Source organism: Chiroxiphia lanceolata, chromosome 1 (assembly GCF_009829145.1).
Source record: "Chiroxiphia lanceolata isolate bChiLan1 chromosome 1, bChiLan1.pri, whole genome shotgun sequence".
Lineage (NCBI taxonomy): Eukaryota > Metazoa > Chordata > Aves > Passeriformes > Pipridae > Chiroxiphia > Chiroxiphia lanceolata.
Window position 1 is genome coordinate 108,445,401 of NC_045637.1, and position 14,568 is coordinate 108,459,968.

At 37.6% G+C, this 14,568-nt stretch overlaps 1 protein-coding gene across 1 annotated transcript in view; it reads left to right on the forward strand.

The window, feature by feature from the left end:
- The window catches only part of DPY19L1 (dpy-19 like C-mannosyltransferase 1), a 45,209-nt gene that overhangs the window by 28,878 nt on the left and 1,763 nt on the right, over positions 1-14,568 (forward strand). The window contains exons 15-22 of the mRNA XM_032699227.1: positions 540-641; positions 1,335-1,406; positions 2,850-2,899; positions 4,254-4,278; positions 5,871-5,990; positions 10,628-10,802; positions 11,570-11,669; positions 13,112-13,237. Coding sequence (XP_032555118.1) covers positions 540-641; positions 1,335-1,406; positions 2,850-2,899; positions 4,254-4,278; positions 5,871-5,990; positions 10,628-10,802; positions 11,570-11,669; positions 13,112-13,237 — 770 coding nt within the window. The remainder of the gene's footprint in view (positions 1-539; positions 642-1,334; positions 1,407-2,849; positions 2,900-4,253; positions 4,279-5,870; positions 5,991-10,627; positions 10,803-11,569; positions 11,670-13,111; positions 13,238-14,568) is intronic.

Consider the following 14,568-nt stretch of genomic DNA (forward strand, 5'->3'; position numbering starts at 1 on the left):
GACAAATGTCTTTACTTTTGAGTTAGTAAATATTCCGCATTTGTTTTTAAATGTGGATTTGTAGACCTTTGTTTATTTTGTACATCTTCTACCTACACCTTTTATTTACTCAGTTTCTTAGCTCACTCTTCTCTGAAGCTAATTTTTGGGACAGTTTTGAAATGACTGTTGTAACAAGGTTGTCTTGCTTTACTTCAGCCGCTTTGTTCTGTTGTTAAAAACTTGTCTACAGATGTCTATCAAGAGGTAAAAGATGGGAAGCTCATATTTTAAAATATGACTATATAAAACTATATGCTTCTTGAATCCAATCACAATGATAATACCTCTTTTTCTACTGTTTTCTGCTTTTTATTTGACACCATCCAATCTGTGTTACAGTCAAAGATGTCATTTAATACACTGGAAGTAGATTTTTGGAACTCTTATGACAATATTGTAAATGCATAAACTTCTGTTCTAATTTACATTTAAACTACTTTGCTGTGGAAAACAGGACAGTTTTGCTTACTACAGTTTGCATTTTTTTCCTGTACCAGGCTCATATAGGAAATATATTGAAATCTAAATTTATTGGCTACAAGGATTTTGATACATTAATGTATACCTGTGCTGCCGAGTTTGACTTCATGGAAAAAGAGGTAATTTGGTCAAAATATATCATTATGGAAAGGGGAGCTTCTTGTTTTATCTTTGTTTGTAACTTAAAACATCTAAGAACTATCACCTCCTACTGCCATCATAAGTTCAAGGGCGTACTTGTGAAAAGAGAAATTAATGAGCTAAAGCTAAATTTAACTGCTTTTATTGCATTTAAGTGAACTAAAAACACTGTTTTGATTTTGGATCTAAGAAATATGCTTGCTTGAATGAAAGAAGTCCTTGCTCAGGGATAAATGAAAGGTTACAGTTCTGCAAACTTCAGAGTTTATGTGGCTCTCAGTGATTGGTTTTGATTATATGGAAAATATACAGAGAGCTGCAAAGGCCTTATGTCGTAGATTTAGACTACAGAACAGCACTGAAACTTCATAATATGGCATTAGCAGATGTTTTTTAGTTCATCAGTATCTAGGTATGCATTTAGAATGTTTTTAGATTACTCAACCGATAGTACTCAAATTCAGATGAGATACAATCTACTTCTAGGCTTTGAGTGGCTTGCCAAAGAATTAGAAATAATTTAGTGATGACCCCAGTATTACGATTGCTGGGTAGAGTTTACATTTACATTTTACTCAAGGAAGAACTCTTTGTATTATTTCCTTTTAAATGACCACTGAAGTAATTATAGATTAATGGAAAGCAATTAATGCAGTTAATTTCCATTTTAGACTCCAGTAAGATACACAAAGACTCTCCTATTACCAGTTGTCCTGGTGGTTTTTGGGGTAATCATCAAAAGGGTAAGTGATTAATGTAGTGAACCACCTTTACCTGGAATTTAGTTGTCAGCTTTTTTAAAGAGATGACTATTTTGAGATGGGAAGAAGTTAGTGTGGTGGGTTAACCTTGGCTGGCTGCTAGGTGCCCACTAAACCATTCTCCCCTTCCCTGTCCTCATTATGACAAGGGGAAAGAAGAGTTGAAAAATCTCATGGGTCAAGATAAGGGTAGGGGGATCACTCTCTGATTTCCTGTCATGAGTAAAACAGACTTGAATTGAGGAAGATCAATTTGTTGGGGATGAAAAATAGAGTAGGATTATGAGAAACAAAAGCAAAACTAAAGACACCTTCCCCTCATCTCCTGGCTTAATGGGTCCCTTCCATAGGCTGCAGGTCTTTTAAGAACTGGCCTATCATAGGTCCTTTCCATGGGGCGCAGTCTTCAGGAACAGACTGCTCCAGCGTGGATCCCCCACAGGTTGCAGCTTCTGCCAGAAAACCTACTCTTTTGTCGTCTCTTCTCCATGAGCTGCAGCTCCTGCTAGGAATTTGCTCTCTTGTGGGTTCTCCATGAATTTCAGCATCCTTCAGGGCATGTCCAACTGCTCTGGCATGGAGTTCTCCACAGGCTACAGGTGAATATCTATTGCTCCACTGTAGTCCTTCATGGGCTGTAGGGGAAAAAGCCTACATCACCATGGTCTTCTCCAAAGCTGCAAGGGAATCTTGTGGCACCTAGAGCATCTCTTCTCCCTCCTTCACTGACCTCAGTGGCTTCAGGGTTGTTTCTCTCCCGTTTTTCTCACTGCCCTCTCTTAAACCTTCTGCATAGTTACCTTTTCTTAAACATGTTATCAGTAGAGGCCCCACCAGTGTCACTGATGGGTTCAGCTTTGGCCAGTGATAAGATCTGGTTTGAAGCTCTCTGGAACTGGCTCTGTCTGACATGGGGGCAGCCCCTGGTCTCTTTTCACAGAAGCTGCCCCTGCAGGCCCCCTGCTACCAAACCTTGCCACATAAACCCAGTACAGTTAGATAAATTACAGGTTTTCAAAAACATTTACTTCAAATTCTTTGTTCTCTGTATGAAGATTTTTGCAAAGCTTCAGTCCTGAGTCAGTGGTAAGATTTGCTCTGATGTTAAGTGCTAAAAATATTTCTGTCACCTAGCTGATGAATACTATAACTGGAGTTTATAACTGGTTTTGTAAATTTGATTATGTATAATTTGCATAAAAACAACTTACAGTTTACACAGGAACAGATGGGATAACTGCTAACTGCCTGGCTAATTAAACATCCTCAAAAAGAAGTTTTAGCAAAAACATTGCATGTCTTTTATCTTAGCATTTTCTCAAAATGAGATTACCAAGGTGTAGTTTAATTTAGCAAATGTTGAAAATGCTTTGGAATGCTTTTGAAAGTTTATTCATATTTTTTGTTTGCTCATGTTTTCTTCAGGCAATTAAATCTATTATGTGGTCCTTATCTCAGACAGGCCAATATGAAAGGTAAGTATTGCCTTCTTTTTTTAATGTAAAACTAAATTTTCTGTGGAAAGTTCATTTGATTTGCTATATGCTACGTAATTCAGAATTCTACAGTATGTTGGTCCTTTCTGAAGGATGAGTTATATATAGTGCAGTAACTGAGTGGCTTGGATGTACTATATGTGGTATTTTTATATGGTATCTAAACCTAAGGTTAGCTGCTGAACTTGTTTTAGACATGTTAACCTATTTAAGCCTAGATTTTCTATTTAATAATTTACTTTTCTGCTCTATTCCTAAACCAATATTTATGTATCTTTTTGCTTTTTTACTATAAATAGTGAATGCAAATTCTTTTCTCCCCATTATTTTTTCCCAGATTATAAAGATACGTGAGTTTAATCCTTAGGAAGGGATCCTAACTGTATTCATTTTATTATCTGAATATCTAAGACATACTCTACCTGTCAGAGCTGTTTGACATCACTTGTTGATGCAGTGCTAAAGAAAAATAAGTTTGTCCAACTGAGTGTCGTCATTTCCCTGGCATGTCTTTCTGCTCCCCGTTATTTTGTAAAATACCATTAATCATTTCAGTGATCTCTGCTATCTGTAGTCTACTGGACATCACCACAATGTCAACAGATGTGAGCAGGATTCAGCATCCTATATTCACAGATGTTTTTGGAGAACAACAAGTGTACAAGATTTTGACTCTTTTCACATTTGTATTTGTCTGACAATCCAAGATCAGTATATGTAGTGCCTGACTGACTCTTCTTTTGGTACCAGTGTTCTGCTTCTTTTCGGTGGTGCCCAGTGACAGGACAAGGAGTAATGGCTGTAAATGAAAAGACAAGTTTCACCTCAGTAGAGGAAGAACTTCTTTCTGTTGAGGGTGGCAGAGTACTGGAACAGGCTGCCCAGGGCGGGCATGAAGTCTCCATCTCTGGAGTCATTCAAAACCCACCTGGACACATTCCTGTGTCGCCTGCTTGAGGTGACCGTGCCTTGGCAGGGGCATTGGGCTGAATGATCTCCAGAGGTCCCTTCAAACCCTAACAATTCCGTGATTTTTTTTTTTTACATTACTGAAGTTTCATTTTCTAAATAAGCTGTTCTATAATTAATGGAATTAAAAAAAATACTAAAAATTAATATTCATATTTCCAAATAGATACCAGGATTGAGGACGATAGTTACTAATTTGCAGTGTATTTAAGACTTTCACAGAGTGAAAAAAAATTCTGTGCAGACATTGACTCATGCTTACTGGATTAGTTGTGTCTAATGCCACTATGATGATTTTGAAATAAAACCAGTGCTTCCTTCTGTAATACATAAATAATGTGGGGTTTGGATTTTTTTTTTTCAGAGAAGAACGTTTTAACCATGGTGAGGTAAGATTCTTTTTCTACACAATTTTTTTACTTGTATGTTAATGCAAACAGTCAATATTGAAATGCAGGTTGTAATGGTGTGATGCTGATAGACATGCTTTATTTGAAGCTAAGTATTCACACCTTTTATTCACTCACCTTAAATTGCGTCTGTTACGTCACCAGAATAATTCTGGAATGTTGAACAAAAAAATATACTGGCTAATGGGAGTGACTGCAAGAGGGGAGTCTTGGCCTTTTGCTATAGCAGTACAAAAAGACACTGAAATTAGGCTGGATCTTCAGTTTTCTCCATATAGACTGAGAAGGAGATTGCTTCCTTTGCTGGGCTTTGACATGATAGATAATGTTAAAATTCTGTTTTGAAATGTGCCATAATGAATATGATACTACACGTGGTTCTTTTTAGTAAAGTTATGCAAAACGATGTACTGTATCCTGCTCTGGAGCCCTCAGCACTGGAAAAACATGGACCTGTCAGAGGAGGTCCACAAAAACAGTCAGGGATGGAACAGCTGTTCTATGAAGGCAGGCTGAGAGAATTGAGGTTGTTCAGCCTGGAGAAGACTCGACTCCAGGGAGACCTTATTGGGGCCTTTCTGTGCTTAAAGAGGACCTATAAGAAAGATGGGAACAAACTTTTTAGCAGGGCCTGTTGTGATCGGACAAGGGATAATGACTTAAAACTGAAATCAAGTAGATTTCGACTAGATATAAGGAAGAAGTTTCTTACAAAGTGAGTGGTGAAACATTGGAACAGGTGGCCCAGAGAGCTGGTAAATGTCTGTCAAGTTGCCTTAGAGGAATTTTAGATTGGATATTAGGAAAAATTTCTTCACCATAAGGGTTGTCAAGCATTGGAGGCAGGCTGCCCAGGGAAGGAGTTGAGTCACCATCCCTGGAGGTATTTAAAGACATGTCGATGTGGCACTGAGAGACATAGCTTAGTGATGGACTTTGTAGTGTTAGATTAATGGTTGGACTTTTTCCTAGAGATCTTTTCCAACCTAAATGATTCTGTGATAAGCAATCACTTAGGTAAAAGCACTGATTGAAAAAATGGCTCTATGATTTACCACAGCACTTTGACAGGTAACGTAAATTCAATGTCAGTAGTGGTGAGTGATGTCTGATACTTTTTAATGTTTTCTGAGAATACTGGAGCAAGCTGCCTGTAACTGTGTGATTATCAAGGATGATTTTATTTGCTACTTTCATTCCATACTTGGGTATTCTGGACATTAAACAGCAGGGTCTCTTAACTTCTGTAAAGAGGTTATACAAGAAATTTTACATATGCCTGTTGTTTAAGGATTTTTTTTAATAGCTAGCCATTTCTCCAGCTCCTTTTGATTTTATTGTTAGTGTTTACCTTCCTGTTGTTCCATTCCTTAGCATACTGGATACACTTTAGAAAAAAGATAAGAGAAAGTCATTATTACTATCTGAAATATGAAGATCTTTACTTTGATTTGTACTTTCAGACAAGCTCATAATTTAGGCTGTATTGAAAATGAAGTTGTGTGTTTAAGACAGAAATGAAAAGTATGAAATATTATGCTCCTGTCTTGTGGGTTTTTTTTTCCTTTCAGCTGGTATTCCATGCATTGCAGCTGTTGGCATACAGTGTCCTAGCAATTTTAATCATGAGACTAAAACTGTTTTTGACACCACATCTATGTGTTATGGCTTCCTTGGTGTGTTCAAAACAGGTAAGATCTCTTTTATCCTGTAGCTATCTCAGTACTTAGAGTATTACAAAGGTGTTTGTCCTAAAGCAGATTTCTCTGCATGTAATTGCTGAATCTGAGGGTAGCAGTTAAAAATAAAGCAGATTATATTACCTGTCAAAAAATAGTTCCATTCTTACTTCTTCCCAAATAAAGTAAATGTTGTGTTTTATGCAACTTGTCCAATTGCATTATTATATGAGTTAACATTCTGTATATTCAGCTTGAACATAGGGAGACATATACTAGATTTTACTGCATTTACACACCTCTATGCCATTGCAAGTTTTTATTGACCATTAATTTTATCCAGTGTTTGACTTTGTTCACACTGTGTTTTCACAGCTCTTCAGAGCTTATTGCCTTGCATATTTTTGTCTGTTATTTCTTTCCAGAAGTCTTGTTTGAAGTCTCGCACATTGAAAACATTTCAGTCTTAAAAATCAAAAGCCATATATCTAACTCGGATTTAATCTTTCTAGTTTGAAATCATCTATAACATGAAATGTTACTAGATTTTCAATCTATATTTAAATAGCTGTTTTAGAAGGCTTGCACTTGCAGCAAAAGTAGGGTAAGTAGTCTTTTGTCTGGGAAGCAGAGAGGGAGGCAGATAGAAAACTGTCTGAATGGCTGAGCCCATAGAGTGGTGATCAGTGGTGCATGGTCTGCTTGAAGGCCAGTAACTAGCAATTTACCCAAGGGGTCAGTACTGCGTCCAGACTGTCCAATGTCTTTGTTAATGGTCTGGATGATGGGGCAGAGAGTACCCTCAGCAAGTTTGCTGATGATACAAAACTGGGGGGAATGGCTGACTCTTTCAAGTGTTGGCCAGTGACGGGATGAGAGGCAGTGGGCACACAGTGAAACGCAGGTGGTTCCCTCTAAACATCTGGGAACTTTTTCACTGTGAGGGTGATTAAGCACTTGCAAAGTTAACATGTGCCTGTTATTTACCTGTGTTAGTCTTCTCTCCACAATACCATTCACCTTTCCAGGTATGACTGTATTAGTGTGGGTGCCTGATTTTCACCAAGGCAGCATGTTTTTAGCAGCCATTTTGCAGAGCTATAAGAACACAATTTCAGTATTCTGTGTTCATAAGATGATGCCTGCAAATATTTGGATGATCTACCAGTCAAGTTTAACAGTAGAAGCAGAGGCTACTTTAATCAGCTGTAATGTAATACATTACACACATATTATTTCTGGAGGAAGGACTCTTCTTCTGGTACACTAGACATGCAGATGAGCAGCAGCATCATGCTTTAGAAACACTGAAGCATCTGCTCTCTTGTTCTCGGTAGTGAAGGAGAAGGCATGTACTCTGGAAAAGTCTGCTTGCAATCAGGACAAGTTTTTAGTTTTGAAAAGGAAGTGTGTTACGGGCCGCCTGACAAGTCCTCACTCTGTGGTACACACTTTCAGCTCAGCTCTGCTAAGAACGTGAGAACCATTAATTCCAGGCAACCATGGAATTCCAACTTGCTCTGCTACAAACATACTGCCTTTTGCGCCAGTGTAGAAATTTTCCAGGGGAAGAGGTGTGGTCAGAGAGCTGCTGTATCTTGCTGGTATAATCAGCCCTTTGGGGATTATTACCAGCCAGTGCTTGATTACTGGGAAAATGAAAAAATAGTGTAAATAACTACCTGTTTGGATTTTTAATGCACATGCAAACTGGGTTTCATATTTTTCAATCGGACCCCGACTTCAAGGAGAATTTTGTATGAATGAATGAATCCCAAAACAATGGAGATACTCAAAAGCTGTCTGGGCATGGACTTGGGCACCTGGCTCTGGGTGACCCTGCCTGAGCAGCAGGGCTGGATCTTCAGAGGTCTCTGTCACCCTCCACTATGCAGTGATTTTTTAGAAAGTGTCCTAAAGGTGAATTAGGGTTGTATGATGAAGGCAGTTACTGTCTGTGAAACAGCTGATGCCTGTGTCAAACAACGGGAAGATGCGTTAATGAGACAGAATTATGCAAAGAGGAGAAAGCTATCCCATAATTATGCCAGCTGAACAAATGATTGTTTCCCAGAAAACTGAATTGTTTGCCTGCAGGTTCTTTAAGGGAAAGACAGTTCTTTATAATACTGGACGGGTTACACAGTATCAGTCTGCTTAAGCGTTGTGCTCATCACTTTCTTAATGCCTGTTTTATTTGGCCAACATCACATCAGTCTGTACAGTTAAAATATAAAATGCTAAAAAATTGTCAGAACTTCTTCAAAAAGTAACTTTGTTTAGCCACCTTGTAACTGAGTATTGGGACTTGAGTCTTGAGTAATTTTGCTCTCCATACTTGCTGTTCCGTAAGGTTCACAGGTGTTCGGTTTTCCAGTTCTTAGTTGTTCTTGAAATACTGGCAACCTCTTAGGTGGTCTGGTTATTTAAGTAATAGCAGTTACACTGGTTAGATTTCTCCAAATGAACTTTCATGAGGTGTTTCTAAGTAATTTGAAATGAAGTTTCTTTTCAAAAGTCAGAAAAGCAAAAAAAAAAAAATCTGTTTTCTTTTAACGTACGATTTCTAGATAACAATTACAGTATAAATTAGTTCTGCCCAAAGTTAATTTGTTCTTAGTTCTTGTTTTAACTGTGTATTTTCTAGAAGAAAATTGATGGGCTTTTCTGCCCTGGTTGTGGTGGTGGTGATAGTGGTAGTAACAGTAGAATTTTCTAGTGAAGTTCAGAACTAAAAGTATTTCTGTGTTTTGTGCCACGGGAAAAGGCACCTCAGCCTTCTGAGAATTAAAAAATAATAAAATGTGTGCTGCTATTTTTGGCCACATAGTGATCTTTTTGTTTTTAAAGCACCTGAGTAGTAGCATTTCAGTAATTCTTTCTGAATCGTTTTTTTAGCACTGCAACTAAAGTCATCAGGCCGGTTAATGAAAGCTGGTGCTTTTGGTAATCGTTGTGTGTTGTATCTTAGAGGATGCCACGTCATTACTATGTAAATATTGAAAGGGAAGATAGGTTCAGAGTATTTACTCAATATTTTTTTTTTCTTCTACTGCCAACTGCATTTTGGCACTTTGGTTGTTCTGCTGTTACCGATGGTTGTAGAGTGAGAGTAAGATTCTCAGGAAGCTGCTGTTGCAGAAGATTTCCTGTTCTAGGAGCTGCCCCTGGTGGACTAGGTGACTTAGGTTCATTGGCATTTTCTTCCTTCTTTGCAGCATTGTGGAAGCATAGTTGGTTTGAAAGAAATAGGTCATGAATGCTAGGGAAGGGCTTCAGATCACTGTGGTTCGGACAGTTATTCTGTGCAGAAAGTGATAAATGACCAGCTGCCACATATAATACAGCTTGGGAATATCCTGGCCCTGGCTTGGGCCTTAGGAGAAGTACATACCTATGTTGAAGAGTACCTAACTTTAGGTGAACAGTGTAAGTAAAAATAAAATCAATTCCCTTGTCTTGTTATCAATGAAGATTCTTTTGCCTGTTGAGCATGTCCCCTAGGTTGGTGCTGATTGATACCTATAGAAGACAAGCTGGATTTTTTTTCTGCTCTGACTGGTGTATGCTTTCTTTAGTAGGGAGAGGCTGGTAATCTGCCAGGTGATACAGGACTGGCTTCAGCATGATAGAGAAGTACTGGCCCATGAGGCTGTTCAGCTACAATTGAGCAGACCACTTCTAAGACTTAAGCAAGCAATAAGGAAACCCTTTTTTGATGTGGGTTTTTTTTTTTGTTTCATTTTGGTTGTTTTTGTAGGATTAGGAAAATATCAAGTGGTTTTTAATGAGCTTTTTCTGTCCTACTGGCTGCTGAGCAGAAATAGTTTCTTGAGGTTGAGAAATCTGACTGTATGTGCAATACTGAGTCAGAATTGCTGCAATGGAGGGAGATGAGAAGGGGAAGATGGGACTTGTGACCAAATGATTGATTAACACTTGGTACACTTATCATTAGATAAAGTTTTAGATGTTTGAACAAAGTATATGTTAAAAAGCTACAATTTGGTTTTACAGATGCAAGAAAAAATTAAGGAAATTTAACAGAGGCAGTTATCTTATTGTAATTGAGATCAACACTGTCCTTTCATCTAGAAGACAACAAAAGTTTACCTGCAGTGGTATTAGTATAACTCATTTATTTGGAGGCTAAAGATTATTATTGTGCGCATGGAAAAGGAATTTGATATGTTGTGTACTTACAGCTCATTGCATGAATCCTTGTACTTTCCATTACCATCATCTTGTGGCAGCTGATGAATAATAAAAATAATAATTTTTTTAATAAAAAATATTTTCATTGTCTGGAATGCTTTGTGAGGAAAAAGTGACCTAATGTTGATTTTCACTGGAAAGTAATCCAGTTTGTAACACATTTTAAAGAAAGATTTTTAATGAAGGAAAAAGGATAAAATAAGTGCATCTTCGTGAAGGGAGTAAAGTCCCGTCTTCTCTACAACTACATTTTAGGTATTAGAAACCTGCGATTAGAACCTTTTCTTCTCTAAGTTGAACAAAGATGAATAATTAAGCAGAGATGTTTCATACTGTAATATATATTAGGTTCCTCATAGAGAAAAAAAATGAATTGTTCTGCATACAACATTACAGAATTGTTGTCTAGGAATTAATCGATTCTTGCATTTCAGTTATTTGGATGGCTCTTCTATAAAATCCAGCCCAAAACGTTGGTCTTTGCTATTTTAGCATTGATGGCAATAGAGGGATCTGCAAACCTTCAAACTCAGTGGAACATCATGGGAGAATTTAGCAATTTGCCACAAGAAGAACTTTTGGAGTGGATAAAAGTCAATACCAGACAAGGTAAACTGTTTAATAGCGTAGGATGTTCCCCATTTACTGTGAGATTGAACCATAGAACTTGTCATGAATGACTGCATAGGTATTGCTACAGTTTGTGGCTTTGCCTTGGGACAGGCCTAAAGCCAAGTCATGTATACTTGTCTGTATAAAAGCTACTTCAAATGAGAAAAGCACTGAAAGCTTGCTTTGTTAGACTCCAGGCTACTGGTCTGGAGGTTCTAGCCAGTGATGTGTAGTATTTCAACAAAAGCCTCTTTGCCAAGTCCAATTAAAATAGGTTTTTACTTAAATGACACTGGTCCTGTATGTGGGTCCATGATCACCATTTTGCTAGAAGAGAATTAAAAATGTGTCTGTGTTGTGGTTGCACCACTTCTTTTCCTAAAATAAGTAAAAGTGTCAGAAAACTGGCTGGAAACAAGGTAAAATACGTTCAAGCCAAAGTGGACTGACATTTTATTGCCCATTTAACACTAGCATAAGAAGTGACAAAGTGTGTTGTCGTAATAACTGTTATTCTACCCATTCAAGAAAAATAAGATGCATTAAATCTTCATTCTTAGATGCTGAGTTATCTAATGGTTCATGTTGAATTCAAGGTTAAAAAGAAAACAGATTTTGTGCATCTCCTGTTGGTGCCGTGTCAGGCCTTCTAAAAACTCTCTTCATGTTTTTCCTAGAGGATTACTGTTTAGATATTTGAACTGTTTCTCTACTTTTGCTGTTCAATTCTTCATGTCAAACATGCCTTTCGTTGTGCATTTCAGATGCAGTGTTTGCTGGAGCAATGCCTACAATGGCAAGTGTTAAATTGTCTACACTGCGTCCTATTGTAAATCATCCTCACTATGAAGATGCAGGTTTAAGGTAAATTTTGCAGTTGAGGGTTTATTTGTATTTGCTATTAATTCTCTTAATGTTTGCAGTATACTCTAGGAATGGCATCATGTTGTATTGTAAAATTTGTTAAAACCCCATAGAACTTGGTTTGCTGTTTTAGTCAGATTGAAAAGTTACACATTACTTCTTCAGGATTTATGTTCATCTGAAGGGATATACTGTAGGGAAAGATATGGCTTCAAACTTATATACAAAAAAATTGGAATTAAATTATGGAATTGAATTTAATGTGTACTGTTATGTCCTTTCTTCATTCTAGTTACTCCTGATATTGTAGACAGGTTTGATTTTTTTCTCAAGATAGCTAGTTTAGTTATTTCTATTAGCTCTCTGTGACTGGCTGTCATTTGTTTTGTGATCATTTGTTGATTATTGAAATACTAAGAGTAGTTGAAACTGAAATTTTATAATGGAATTACTAAGTTTTCTACTCTGTTATTTTCAAAATCAAGATATTTTGCTAAACTGAATTGATTTATCGGAAAAGGTTAAAAACTTATTCTAATAAATTTAATATTGTAGCATCATTTTTTGTTAATTTGGTAAAACTGGTTAAAAAACCCCAACACACAACAAGAAAACAGCAAGATAGAGAGGGATAAAAGAGAAAGGGCAGGGATTAATTTTATGTGCCTTATGTCCTTAGTCCTCTGTTGGCATTAACTCGCTTTACCTTTTGGTCTGCCCTGAATTGGTCAAGCAGTTGGACTAGATGATTGATGTATGTCCCTTCCAATTGAAATATCCTATTTTATTCTAGCTACAAAAATATGGGACAGGGAATGTCTGGAGAAAATAAAGTACCGGCAGTACGGTATCAGAAAATGAATGTGAGTTAACAATGTCATGCTTTGCACATTCAAAGGAGAATATTACTGGGTGATATAGAATGGCCTGGGCTGGAAGGGACCTTAAAGGTCATCTAGTTCCAAAACAGGATCATGGTGTTCAAGTGCTGATTTTGCTTGATCAGCACAGGTGAACATCAGGTCTTGCACTCTGCATTTAATAAAGTCTGAAAAAGGGCAGTGAGTGTGACCTTCTGCAGAGGGGCTCGGCGAATGATTCCTTCTGATCACCTACAGTCCAAGCAAGGTTGTTTCTGGCCTTCAGTATTATATAATGAATGCATTGCTTTGACATCTTCACGCTTTCTGTTCACAGTAACCATGGCTGTTGTTACTAAGTTGTCTCCTGCTACAGAAAAATCAAAGGGCTGTAAACATTGTGCTTGGAATCATTAGATTTGTGAAGAAATAATCACGTTTAAGCAAATAGTACTATTAATGTAAACTTTTTTTTAGCATAGTTATCTTGTGAAATAAAAAAGCCTTCCTCTCCAGTCTAAAGTTAAAGCTTACATTCTCATGCTAGATTGCTAGCTAACTTTTGTATTATTCTTTTTGAAGGGCCAGAACTAAAGTAGTGTATTCCATGTACAGTCGAAAACCTGCAAATGAAGTAAAAAGAGAATTGATGGAACTAGGAGTGAATTACTACATTCTTGAAGAGTCATTATGTGTAAGCAGAAAAAAGTGAGTAGTCTCCCTCTTTCTCACAAGAATGACACGCCGCTCAAAAATGTAGTGTAAGATTCATACCAAGTGGTAGTTTTGAAATGTTGGTCTGTACTTTATTTATTAAAAGTGTCAAAAATACATTTTTGTCCAGCATCTAGATACCTGGCCTTTATCAGAAACAGTGTGGCCAACAGGTCCAGGGCAGTGATTCTTCCCCTGTACTCAGCGCTGGTGAGGCCACACCTGGAGTACTGTGTCCAGTTCTGGGCCCCTCAGTTCAGGAAGGATATTGAGGTGCTGGAGCAGGTCCAGGGAAGAGCAACAAGGCTGGGGAAGGGACTCGAACACAAGTCCTATGAGGAGAGGCTGAGGGAGCTGGGGCTGTTTAGCCTGGAGAAGAGGAGGCTCAGGGGAGACCTCATCACTCTCTACAACTACCCGACAGGAGGTTGTAGCCAGGTGGGGGTTGGTCTCTTCTCCCAGGCAGCTGTCAGTAAGACAAGAGGTCTTAAGCTCTGCCAGGGGAGGTTTAAGATGAGGCTGAGTCTGGCACGTAGTGCCATGGTCTAGTAACCACAGTGGTGTTGGATCAAGGGTTGGACTTGATGATCTCACAGGTCCTTTCCAACCCGGCCGATTCTATGATAATTGGCTTTACTCATATTAACAACCTTGTGTTCTTGATGTGCACCTGAAAAGCTGTGTTGTATGTGTGAAGAGATTCACTAAGGAAGCAAGTCATCGTTCTGTAGTGGTAAGAACAGATATGTATGTATAATGAAAGCCTGGTACGAATAAAAGGTGCAGAGTAAAACATAGGTGGAGTACCAAAATATTATGACCACTAGTCACTAAAAATTTTGTCACATTTAAGCTGTCCTTCAGAAAGAGCTATGCTTTTTCCTTTTTGTCCCCCTGTTGATTTCTCTTTCTGCCCTCCAGAACACAATTAATTTGGATTTTTGATTTTATTTTCTTTTCATTTAGAATAAAATTAAATGTATATGTTCTGTTTCTTTGCTCTATCTTTGTTAAAATTAGAAAATTTTCAGTAATTCTAACTTTGAAAGACAAGTGTCCAGGGAATTTATGTTGGCTATGGTCCTTAATAAAAAGCAAGAAGTACCTTTTTAAGGTGTTTTATTTCCTGAATTTTCTTTAGAAATGTTAGGAATGTGAATATCACCCCCCCATTTTATAAGACTTAAGGGTCTCTGGTAATGTATATGGTATAATTTGTGTTGGTTTATATGCTTTCTGCTCCAAATTAATTATTTAATGATTACACAACTGCAAAAGCAGATCCATTTTACACATTCTCAATATTATTTTTAAATTACTACTGT